The sequence below is a fragment of the Schistocerca nitens genome, chromosome 9 (assembly GCF_023898315.1).
Source record: "Schistocerca nitens isolate TAMUIC-IGC-003100 chromosome 9, iqSchNite1.1, whole genome shotgun sequence".
NCBI lineage: Eukaryota > Metazoa > Arthropoda > Insecta > Orthoptera > Acrididae > Schistocerca > Schistocerca nitens.
Genome location: NC_064622.1, coordinates 275,457,178 through 275,469,623, shown reverse-complemented (window position 1 = coordinate 275,469,623; position 12,446 = coordinate 275,457,178). Strand labels below are relative to the sequence as shown.

General features: G+C 37.9%; 1 protein-coding gene across 1 annotated transcript in view; it reads left to right on the top strand.

Moving 5' to 3' along the window:
- The window catches only part of LOC126204180 (protein FAM13A), a 106,208-nt gene extending 94,452 nt beyond the window's left edge, over positions 1-11,756 (top strand). Inside the window, exons 5-12 of the mRNA XM_049938585.1 lie at positions 1,823-2,158; positions 4,085-4,225; positions 5,201-5,463; positions 5,578-5,717; positions 5,822-5,949; positions 6,908-7,123; positions 8,389-8,573; positions 9,667-11,756. Coding sequence (XP_049794542.1) covers positions 1,823-2,158; positions 4,085-4,225; positions 5,201-5,463; positions 5,578-5,717; positions 5,822-5,949; positions 6,908-7,123; positions 8,389-8,573; positions 9,667-9,877 — 1,620 coding nt within the window. The 3' untranslated portion in view covers positions 9,878-11,756. The remainder of the gene's footprint in view (positions 1-1,822; positions 2,159-4,084; positions 4,226-5,200; positions 5,464-5,577; positions 5,718-5,821; positions 5,950-6,907; positions 7,124-8,388; positions 8,574-9,666) is intronic.
- Positions 11,757-12,446: the final 690 nt, after the last annotated feature.

Sequence of the window (12,446 nt, the reverse complement as noted above, 5' to 3'; positions counted from 1 at the left end):
CTTTTACAGATGTGGTACCAACTCGTATGAAAGCATTAGTTGGTCAGCATAAGCACTTAACAAGTGTAACGGAGTAATTAACTACTTACATCTACAAGCATACCCGCAAGCCACTGTACAGTGTGTGACAGAGGGTACCCTGTAACACTATTACAGCAATATCACTTGGCTAATTTGTCAGAGATCAGTTGTTTTCACCTCTACTCTGTTGATCACAAAAAAAATCATCATGGTTCTTGTAATCAGTAAATACTGTATTTATTTGCCATCCACACATTATGACCCAGCTCAAACTACTGATATGAAGATTGGAACGTAAATGTTGGAAAAACTAATTGCAAACAACTTACACAAAATAGATCATAGTTTTAATGTCCTTCAAAATGGGCACCAGTGCTGTGTATAACCCATTGCCACCAGTGTGGAAGTTGTAGGACACCCTTAGCAGTGCCAGTTTTGTTGATAGTTAAAGTGGAGCTATCTACTGCCTGATGAATCTCTTAACAGTTCTGAAGTGAACACCATGAAGAGAATCTTTCACATTAGGAATCAAATTAAAGTCACAAGCACGTAAGTCTGAGGAATGTGTTAGGTGGTACAGCACTTCCCAGCCCCACCAATTGAACGATTCATTACAACTTGGGCCACATGCATCTGATCATATCATTCAAAATGATAGATGGACTCAGCAGAAAGTGTCACCATTTCTTTCTCTAAACTGTGGTCCAAACTGTGATCCAAATGAACAGCTTAGAGAAAGAAGCAGCAACACTTTCTGCAGGAAACTTCCTGGCAGATTAAAACTGTGTGCCCGACTGAGACTCGAACTCGGGACCTTTGCCTTTTGCGGGCAAGTGCTCTGGTAGAGCACTTGGTAGAGCACTTGCCCGCGAAAGGCAAAGGTCCCGAGTTCGAGTCTCGGTCGGGCACACAGTTTTAATCTGCCAGGAAGTTTCATATCAGCACACACTCTGCTGCAGAGCGAAAATCTCATTCTGGAAACATCCCCCAGGCTGTGGCTAAGCCATGTCTCCGCTATATCCTTTCTTTCGGGAGTGCTAGTTCTGCAAGGTTTGCAGGAGAGCTTCTGTAAAGTTTGGAAGGTAGGAGACGAGATACTGGCAGAAGTAAAGCTGTGAGTACCGGGCGTGAGTCGTGCTTCGGTAGCTCAGATGGTAGGGCACTTGCCCGCGAAAGGCAAAGGTCCCGAGTTCGAGTCTCGGTCGGGCACACAGTTTTAATCTGCCAGGAAGTTTCATATCAGCGCACACTCCGCTGCAGAGTGAAACTCTCATTCTGGAAACTTTCTGCAGGGTTTGCAAATTATTTTTTAGCACAATGCTCAAGTGCATAGGGCGCAAATTGTGACCGATTTGTTCAGTTGATGGGGCTGGGAAGTGTACCACCCACCACTCTCCTTGGATCTCTGCCCTTGTGATTTCAGTTCAATTCTTAAGACGAAGGAAGCACTTGATGGCAGTTGCCTCAGAAGTGTTACAGAGATTTGTTAGGCAATAGACCGCTCCACCCAAACAGTCAACACAGCTGCCACTGCTAAGGCTATCCTATGACTTGCACATCGCTGGCCATGGGTGACACACAATCCTGGTGACTATTTTGAAGGACAGTAAAGGCTTGAAACATGTATTTGTTTTGTGGAGAAATAGTTGCCACTGTTGAAGTTACAAACCTTCTACATCTTTTCCAAGGCCTGAAATTACTAATTTTGTTTTCCTGAGTATCTATCACATATTAACCTTTTGACTCGCATTTTATTCCATATTTTAACATAATGTAATATCATTTAATTAATGTGTTGCAGCGTATTTCTAGTTTGCCACTACATGAGCGTAACCCAGTTGCTGTGGTTGGCGGTGCAAATATGCACCAAAAAGGTGGCCACCACCAGGCACCACCTGCTTCTGCCCCGGCAACAGTCGTGAGTGACGTGTCCGGTAGTGGCAGCACTACTGTTGGTGAGGCAGATCTGTCCGATGACAATGAACACGAGAGGCAACGCTGCAGTGAACGCTTCTCACGCTCTGCTGTGCCGAGGCCGGCAAGGGGCCGTCGCAATCCCGCTCGCCGCCAGCGTCGCCCGGGTCACCATCGCCGTACTCGCCATTCTCCTGATACTGACACTGACAGCTCCTCAAAGGTGGGTGTGCTCAGATAGATTCGTTCATTTTTGCTGCCCTCCAGTGGATATAATTGTGCTTTTATCACATCATTGATGACACAGCAGTCAACAGGTGCCCTTCATAATATTTGCTTTAGGTGAATTTGGACATTCCATTGATAAAATAAGAATTTTATTAGGTTATTGCAAACTTATGGTTGAGAGTATTTCAGATCATCTGTAAAATATTATTAAGTGTTTTCTATTCTTCGAGAATGCATACTGTTTTATTCCACTTGTTTCATATCTGACTTTCCTTTTTATATTCTTCATTAGCTCATGTACATAGTTTACACGAAGATTTTCTAACTTCGTGATCCATATACGCATCACGGAAGTTGTAAATTATGCCAAAATCATTATGCACTTCGTTAGGCTCCATTGGGCTATCATAGAAAACTCTCAAGCCTTTTCCTGAAATTCCAGTACTGCAGCGTTATTTATTTCTTCTGTAATGTAGCATTGGCTTTGGGTAAACATTTGGGTTGTGTGTTACTTTTCTTCCTTATGTTGGTCATTGTGTCCATGGAATCAGTTGGCCTCACCAAAAAATCAATCAATCATTGCAGTGTATGGGGTTGGTGTCACGACACATTCAGTATGGTTGAGAACTACTTTAGAGCCTGAGGTTGCATCGATCTGCTGATTCTGACTCTGCTATCCTGGAATCTCGATTTCGCCTTAAATGGGTATCTCTTTCAAGGTGGGCACTTGTATGATTAAAATTCTTATGGTTTGGAATATATACATCATAGTAACAGGTAGAGTTTTATTCACCTTGAGTCATTATTTGTCAAAGTAAATTATTCCTCTTGTTTACAGATTCTGTTTTTTTATACTAACTTTTATTAAATTCTTCTGATGCTTTATCTTATGCACGCTGAGAGACCAATATGTATAAAAATAAGAAAGTTACATCTGCTATCTGTTGCATTTGGAAAGATCTATAAAGTAATCAAATCTTCATTTGTTTTCTATTTGTAGTTTAGAAACCTCTTTGAAATTGTGTAAACGAATTAAAGACTTAGTTCATGGGATATTTTTTTCCTCTAGATAGTCATATTTTTCATGTGATGAAGGTTCAATAATTACTATGGAAATATCAGCACTCTTAGATTTTGTTTATACTTACAAAGGGAGTCTCTCAGCTCGAACTGCAATTTGGTGTTCCAGTTGTATGTTAGAAGCATTTTATACCACTGTAATAAGGAGGGTGAAAGCGTTTGATTGTTTTTCTCTTAGTTTGCCCACTATTGGTCTTCAAATATGTATTTGAGGTTCCTCAACAGAATGTATGAAACAAACACAGAATCGCAATAGACACAGTTGGTAAAGCAACGTCTGGACAATCCTCAGAATCACATTCTTGAATTGTATTCTTGAATTCATCAACTTGTATGGGAGTATTATATGTAGCCCGTTGCAGGAATGTTGAAGCAAAGACCGATACACTGGTCAGACGGCTGGTTATGAATAACAAAATGCATTTTTGTTATGAAAATTTTATTTCCTAATTTCGTGTAGAAGTCACTACAGAATGTCCTTATGGAATGTTACCCTTCTCGCATAGCACATCTCGAGAAAGACTGTAGAATGTGCCATAGAAACATGATTGCTTTGACAGCCAGAGCTGTTATGGAAGACCAACATATTCACCAGCCTGGAGCGCATTTTGTTGACGTAAGCTGGAAAATTGCAAGTTTCCAGATACGGCTACAATGCATTTAGGACACTGATCAAAGTGGATTTAATTATTTAGAAATGTTAATGGGTCTCCAAAAAAAAATGTTTAAATATAAATTCCAGTTTGAGCTGAAGGAAGCCCCGCATTAGAGTTGTTGCTTGTGAATCTCCAAGTAGAATGTGCAGTTCATGTAATCCCCATTTACTGATTTATAATTGCAGGAAAATGAGGATGAGGAAAGAGGGAACTCAAGATCCCCTCATTTACATCCTGCTGGCAGCACCATACACTATAACTCATCTGAGGATGAGGCAGAGATCACCAACTCTCATTCCTTCTTACAGCTTCATTCACCCTCTCAGGTAAGAAGAGTTCACATACATTATTGAGAATTCACTGTTAGAAAACAGTTTGATTTCTAATTGCTGATACATGATGTAACTGTTGTTACACTCTTAATTTCTGATCCAGTTACTTCACTCTCAGAATATTATTGTTTCTTTTTTGATTAGTCTAGCACATTATCTTTGTGTATCTCTTAATTACCAATGCCATGAGACAAGTGAGGTTTGCTCCTCAACATTAAGTTAATCGGTATCGCACCTAAGCTTGGTTATTGTTTAAGCAACCAATTTATTGAATCACAATTACAGGAATTAATAGACTCAAGGGTGAAGAAATTGGTGAAAAGCAGTGACAAGTAATAATGTTGGGGGAAAATGTTGAGAAATCTGAAACTTCAGTGCAATCAATATGATCTGACACCAGAAAAGTTGTCAGACAAGGATTCAAGCCCAGCTCTTGTGCTTATTGTGATCAGTCACCTTAACTATTTAGTCCATTCATTTAATTTCACTGAATTCAATTCATCTGAAGTATTATGTGGTCGTCCGCCAAATGTGTTGCCCAGCGATGCTGTTTCCACATATTGTGTGTGAGGACCTCTTGTGTTCAGAAGTAATGTGAGGAGACAGTGACGTAGAAATGAGTTGCTCTCAGATATCCTAATAGGTAAAGATGAGTTATCTGAAAAAAGAGTTGTGTGTTTGGATTCCATTCTGGCTCGTGTTTTTGTACGTCTCAATGTACTTATCGGCCAAGTTGCACAACTACTTTTTTTACACTACATACAGTGCAGTTTGTTGTTAGAAAATGTTGCTGTTATCACAGAAGAAAGGTAGTTTCGTTTTGCAGTTGTATAAACTCTTATTGTATTGCCAATTATTTTCCCAGTAGCAAGCTACAGATACGAAAAAGTGAAAGATGCTAATTCATTTTACAATTCCTTTCACTCCAGTGTGTCTTCTGCTTGTAACTAAGCAGTTCAATTGTCACAGGAACGTGAACGGTCACCCTCACCTGTGCCATCGGCATCGCCTCCTGTAGCTCCTCCACTAGACCTGAAGACTTTGCATCAGCAGGTTGGTGAGAGTGAACCACAACCCTCACGACGTGGTAGCGGTGGTGCAGGAAGTTTGACTATGCACCATTTGGACCCTAGTGTGCCACCATCACCACCTCATGAGCACGCAGGTCCGGGACGCTCACCGCTGATATCACCGGAACAGAGGCTTAAAGCATTGAACAAACAAGCGCACAGGTGAGCATTTAGCTTAGTGCTGACAGAATATACCCTGCCAGATGATATAGTCTAGTCATTGTAAAATCCAGTCACTATTTTCGAAATTTGCATACAATGATTTATTACTTACAGCTTGAAAAAGAAGGTGAAACAGTTTGAGGAGGATTTCCAAAAGGAATATGGGTACCGGCCTTCACACAGTGATAAAATGTATGATAGGGAGATGAAGAAAGTTTGCGCCGAGTTGAACAAAATACGTAAGGAAATTAAACGTAAGTGTCTGTTTCGTACTTAAAATGAGTTACAGGAAGAAATTTACACATTACATGTTAGATAATGCAACTCACATTTCATTATTAATCTTCTCAATCTTCAGAACTAAAAGAGGATCCCACAAGTATTGACTTACTGATGGACACATCAGATACCAGGAGCTCAACTGATATGTCCCATAACCGTCACAAACCTAGGACAATGGAGGAAATGGTGCTGGAAGTGGAGAAGGTAACTGCACATTGGATTATTTTTAACTATGACTTCACAGAGTGAGAGGCTGAAAACTGCAAAAATTTGTTTGGTTTTTGTTGTATTGGTACATGTTAATGCAGTGACAGAAGTAAAGTTACAAAGTGAACTGTGGAATAATTTTGTTTACATTCCTCGCTAAAGTGGTAGCGTGTTATTCAAAGGAATTAACTGGGAAATTGTGCCATGATATAGTTTTTTTATTTGTGTAACTTACAGCCAACAGAGGTTCATCCAAAGTTGGTGTAGGAATGAGTGTCTGCCCTTTCATTTTGAATTGCTCATAAATGTATGTCTCTATTAAAACATGGTTGTAATTCCATTGAATATGGTTCACATGGAGAACAACCAAAAACTGCAACCCCAGATGAAAATATTTTGAAAGTGCACAGTAGGACTATGGTGGATTGAAAACAGGGAATTGAAGTAAGTAATTGGAAAATTCACAATGTCCTCCAGATTTGGCACTTTCGTGATTCCTACCTATTGCCACATCTGGAGATATTTGTAGCTGGGAAACCTGTAGCATGTTTACGGCTGTCGTAAGACAGCCATAAATGAATATTTGGGTGACGTAGTTAAACACTCCAAAATTTATTCATTGGGGAAATAATTGCTTTCTGGCCTTAAAGCCCAATCTTTCACTACCATATTGAAAAAAATTGCCACCTTTACTTCATTTGAGAGTACTTTGACAGTGAAGTATTGCATCCATTGAACTAATTTGTATTTGAGGGAATGAGCAGGATATTGACACACACTTTTATTTAACTAAAAATAAAATTCACTGACATTTTTACTTCAGGTAAAATTTTTCAGTGGCTGCCTTGAAGTCAGAACATCACTAGTGAAAAACCACGTGAAAATTACAGATGAACATGATGTTTCAGTAATAGTTTATATTTTGAAGTAATTTACCGTAGAACCTTATTTGCAGCACTTGGCTGAAAAACGGTACCAAGCAGGCCGTCCAGACAAGGTGGACGAGCTGTCCCCAGAGCAGGCTCTGGATGAGAAATTGGCTGTACAGAAAGTGTTGCTGCATATGGAGGAGATGTTTGGGAGGCCCACTTCAAGAGGAGACCGTGATCTTGTACGCCCTCTGTATGACCGTTATCGTGCTCTCAAGAGGCTTATCATCCGTGCAGGATCAGTGAGTTTTTTGTTCATACAACTTCCTTTGTTTTGTGACTGTATTTAGTAGTTAGTTTGCTTCAGTAATCATGTCACATACCACTTAAATGTTAGAGAAGGCTTGAAGAAGTCCCCATTGTTCTACATTCCACAGTGGGAAATATATACACCGCAACACTCTATGTAGTAGACCATTCCATCCTGACTGCTGATGCTTCGTGGCAGTTTCACATTTCCACACATTAGTCTTACATGTCATGTTACAGAGTTAAATGTTAGGAAATGAAACTGTCATCTTATATGCACCAGAAATCGGGCAAGGCAAGTAAAGTGTTTAACCATTTCAGTACCAAAGTATTTTCAATAACAGTTATTACCAGGGGGTGGCAGTACTTTATGCCCATTAAGAATATGCTTTTTAAAGAGAAACTTTTGTGGAATTTGGGTCCAGAACTTGAAAATATATGTTAGCACATGGTTAGCAATGCCAACATATTTTCAGTAATGTATACTAACAAGATCAGGATAGTTTGTGTCCACTGCAGAGAGAGGTACTTTTTAGAGAGATGTACAGTCATGAACCTGAAAATATTGATAAATCAGATTCATTGTGGCTTCTACTGAGACTTACAGACTTCGTTAAAGCAGTTAATCATTTTCTTTCAAATTTTTTAACTATAAACTACCTGAATAAATGTCATTTTTTTCAAAAGGTGAGCACAAAGTTAACACCTCTACCCCCTCCTTACCCTCTACTGTCCATTGGTATTGTGAGGATTAGATATTGACACTTTCCCATCAACTCCTACTTCTCAGATTTTTGTGCAGATTTAAGTAGGAAAAAATAAAAGGGAGAAAGTGTAGAGATTTCTGGTGTTCATTTAATTTACTATGCTTAGCCATTTGAGACTACTACAAAAACGATTTATGAATTATGTGCAATGGCACTGAAGGTCTGCATTTAACACCAATAGGGATTTTATGGGGAAATGAAAGAGATCATTTGGTTGATGAGTATCATGTAAAAAAATTCCCATATGCTACTGGGAAACAGCTTTCTATGTCCAATAAAATGATAAATTGTATGCACACTTGGTTTACAGCAACAAATTGTAAGTCAACATGGTAATGTTCCGCAAGTTGTAAAGTCTTGAAGATTCAAAAGTTCAAAACAGAACTACACTTCTGCATTTTGTCTACTTCCTTCTGCTTCTATTATGCCTCTTTTTTTACAGTCATTAGTCCTTTACAAAATGACACCTAATGCTCATTGTTCTTCCACAGACAAAGCTGAAGGATAGTGTATCAGAGCTGGCAACAATTCATGAACATGAAGCAATGGAATTTACAAGTTCTCCACTGCCACCATCATTGACGACAACTTATGAGGCTGACACCGCTGAATCAGTACGGCCAAGCTTGCCGTCAACTTCAGAAACACTTTCAACCAACCTCCATTCTCTCCCACTGTAAGTAGCATATAATTGTTTTTCAAAGGCAAACTAAGCATGTGACTGGTTTATGAGCACATTAGGACATTTTTAATTATTTGTATTACTATGTTGTAGGCCTAGATCTGTAGCTTTGTGGAAACTGGAAGTTTTGTGGTTAGGCATAAATGGAATTGCATATGACCGACACATCTTGCAAATCTTTTCTTCTCTTTGATAAAAATTTTGTTTGGCAGCAAGACCAAAGACATTCCATTCCAATGTTAAATGATGCAAAATTTGTGTGTCCTCAGAGTGACTAGCTCTTTTTCTGTTTGTACCAGGCACCAGCCAGTCATATTATGTGAGGAGTAATGTTTAGTTCTTTTTCAGCTAATTCTCATTTTATTTAGTATTTTTATACCATGACTATATTACAGTTTTATTTAAGTGTGAAGAAAAGGCATGAACATGCATTCTCCAAACAATTTTATGAGCCATTTTATTTATTGATTTAGCAATGACAACACATACTGTGACTGCTTGACAGTCATTAAAGTCTGTTGAAGTATGTCCATGGGCATTGTCCCAAGTTGCTGGCTTACGAGCAAAGAATTTATCCTACTAGGCATTCCACAAGGCTACTAATAAATCTGTTGAGTACCCTAAAATCAATACTATCACCTACTGAAGTAATAAGTATCCCACTCATGATTGTGAAAGAAAGCGACAGGCTAGGCAGACTGCTCCAGTAAGATAAATAATTTCTTGTGGCCACTGTACACAGTAGTGTGAATTTATCATGGGTGTGGGAATAAGGTGTAATACAGATCAGGAAAACTTTGTTGAATTGTAGCTGTTTCCTTTAGAAGATATTAATTGTTCCATTCCAAACCATGAGATCAGGTATGAATGTTGGAAAAACGACCCAGAAGCTTAACATTTCGGTATCATGAAATTGTTATTCTGAAGTTTTAAAAGTCCAATATTTTCATTAAACATTCATAGCAACCAGTTTACATTGCTGAGTTGAAAAGCAGGGGTTAGAGGGTCAAAAAATTTTTGTATCATTCGGCTAATTAAGTGGGTACCTATGAAAAATGTGTTAACAGAGTTAAACAACATGTTGCAGGTCGGAGTTGCTGAACCAGCAACGAGCAGCACGTGAGGACAAGAAACGGTTGCGACGATCACTGAGGGAATTTGAGGAGGAGTTCCAGCAGCGCACTGGCAGAAAACTGCAGAAAGAGGACCGCACTGCTATTGAAAGCATATATACAGCATACAAGCACACAAAGGCCAAACTGCGACTACTTGAAGCTCTTGTTTCCAAGCATATCTAAGCAGTAGCTATGCTCCTGCGAAACACACCTCTATTTATATGATGAACACTTCTTAATTTCATGTTTGTTTGGATATCTGGACTCGAGTGTTCCTCATGTGGTTGGTGATCTCTTGGTGAACACCTTTATTGGTGAAGCAAGAACTGTGAAAAAAATTAAATTTGATGTTAATTTCTTTCTATTACTCAGATTAATATACACCAGTAGGAATCTTTGATGTTATTGGGGCAATTACTATGTGGAAGAATGCCATCCAATCCCCAATTATTCTCCAGGCTTACACTGTATTCCATGTCATTATATTAATAACAGGTACATAGTGACATTTGACTCATAAGAGGACTTCACAGTTTTGAAGTGAAGTGTGACATGCAGTGTGTGACACTTACTTTGCAAATTAGTTGTTGTGCTTTTGACTTCTTTCAGTGAATATAAAAATGTGGTTGAGAAGTGAGTTATGCAGTTAGAAACATTCCCTTGCTTGATTTCTTGAAGGTTCTATTCATTCATCCTAATCAAACAGAAGTAGATGATAGTGGTATTTCAATGGCATAGACATTATTGTGGAATTGTGAAACATCTTGGTGTATTAGTGTAGCTGTAATATGTTGCATGGCTGTAAAAGTATTTCTTTGTGTACAAGATTACTTAAATTATGGGGGATCTTGATACATGAATGCAACTTCGCTGTTCTACAATGAATGTGAGTGACTAAGGAATCTCAAATTTTTTATGTGCCAGTTATATCCACCTATGTGGTAGGCATAAGGTTCAGTAACTGAAGTTACTTTAGAACTAGGTGTAAGATACCATTCATTAGGTTCAATGTTTCAAGCATTATCAAGAAAGGTAGACCTTATGTAACCCAGAATTAAGGCAAATAATTTTGCTGCTGTGTGATTTAATGCATGTTCATCATTACTCCATACACATTTTTAGACATACAATCGTACCACTGAAGGAAGGAATAAAAGTAATTTGCAATAGGAAAAGCTTGAAAGTACTGGTTTTGAGAACTGAAATTTTATGAAGCAGAAACACAAGACCAGAACTATCAGTAATTTGAGCATTTCTATTAAGCAGGTGACATTGTTACAAAACCAAGAGACTGGGAAAAAATACACATGTAAGTTAGTGTTTAAAATAATTATTCTCTCCTATACAATACCTATATAAATTTGTCATAGCGAGACAGAGACTGACTATTGTTTTAGTATTTGCAGTACAATGTGTTTGACTAAGTGGAAAATAATGTTGTGGAGAGTTGCTTTTCTGTTAATTTTATTATTGTTGGAAATATATCTCCTTATGGTCCCTTAATACAATGTTGGAAATAGTGTTTTATATGTTAATGTGATCTGTGGAATTTTCTTCTAACATTATGCTGACCTCTGTTACACCTCTCATACAGTTTGTCTGTCTTCTAAATAATTACTTTCTTTCATTTATAATTTGAAACATTATACTACATTTTGAAACACACAGTTTTCACAATATTAAGCAGGAATTCAGTTATTATTGTTGGTTTATTGCTTATGATATTTAACACAGCAACTTTGTGTAACATCCATTTGATGAAACACGATCCTCATGTAAACTATATTTGGATTAGTTATACATGCTGGTTTCCAGTATCAGATTGTAGAAGCTGTGGGTAAAATGCTTAAAAAAGGTGATACCAAATACATGAGAGTTCAAGTTGTATCTCCATGTATTGTGGTTGGTTACCTTTTGTTCAAAGTGGATCTTTCAGTTGCTTTAATTAGCTTTATTTATGTATATGTGTGTTGGTATTTTTAGATTGTTGATTGTGATTGATAAATTTTTGTTTAAAAGAGCTGAAAGACTTATTTGTCAAATAAATACATATTTCAACTGATTCTTATGACAGTTGTTGTAGCTTTTTTCCTTCCTGTACCTCACATTATCTGCTTTGTGTAATTGTAATTCTTGAGTTTTGTTGTTCATGGTTATTAAGTATACATGAATTTTGTTATAATTATGTAAGAGTTTTCAAGGCTGGAGCCCTGTAAACTCAGATTGAATTGTACCACAGTGTTATTTGGAAGCCTACTAAAGTAAGAGCAAAAGAAAGTATGCATACAAATTTGTCCAAATGCTGTTACCGAAGAGGTGCAGCAAAGCTTTGTTTCCAGAATTTGTGTAATCTTCCATTTGCAAATATAAGTAGCTACCAATAGCCTGGAAGACGGTGGGCAATGACTTCGATGAAAATTTCACTCTACACTTTTTTTAAGCAAATGAGAAGTGTAATACTGACATGATTTATTTGTTGTGATGTGTCTCATTACTACTGCAGAAATGAAAAACTGGTGACAGTAATGACCAGTACTGTACCTTACATTCTTATCTGCAAAGCAATATTATTGCAGCATATAGATTTCTCCAGTAAACAAGTTACTTGCATAGATCAGTACAGGTGGTGTATGTATGTAAAAATGCTGTTTAACTAGAATGATGCAATACATTGCAGAATCTGTGGTCCCAGTAAGCAGGGGAATAATTAATATCAAATATGATTAATTTATTTCCTTTACTAATATGCAGT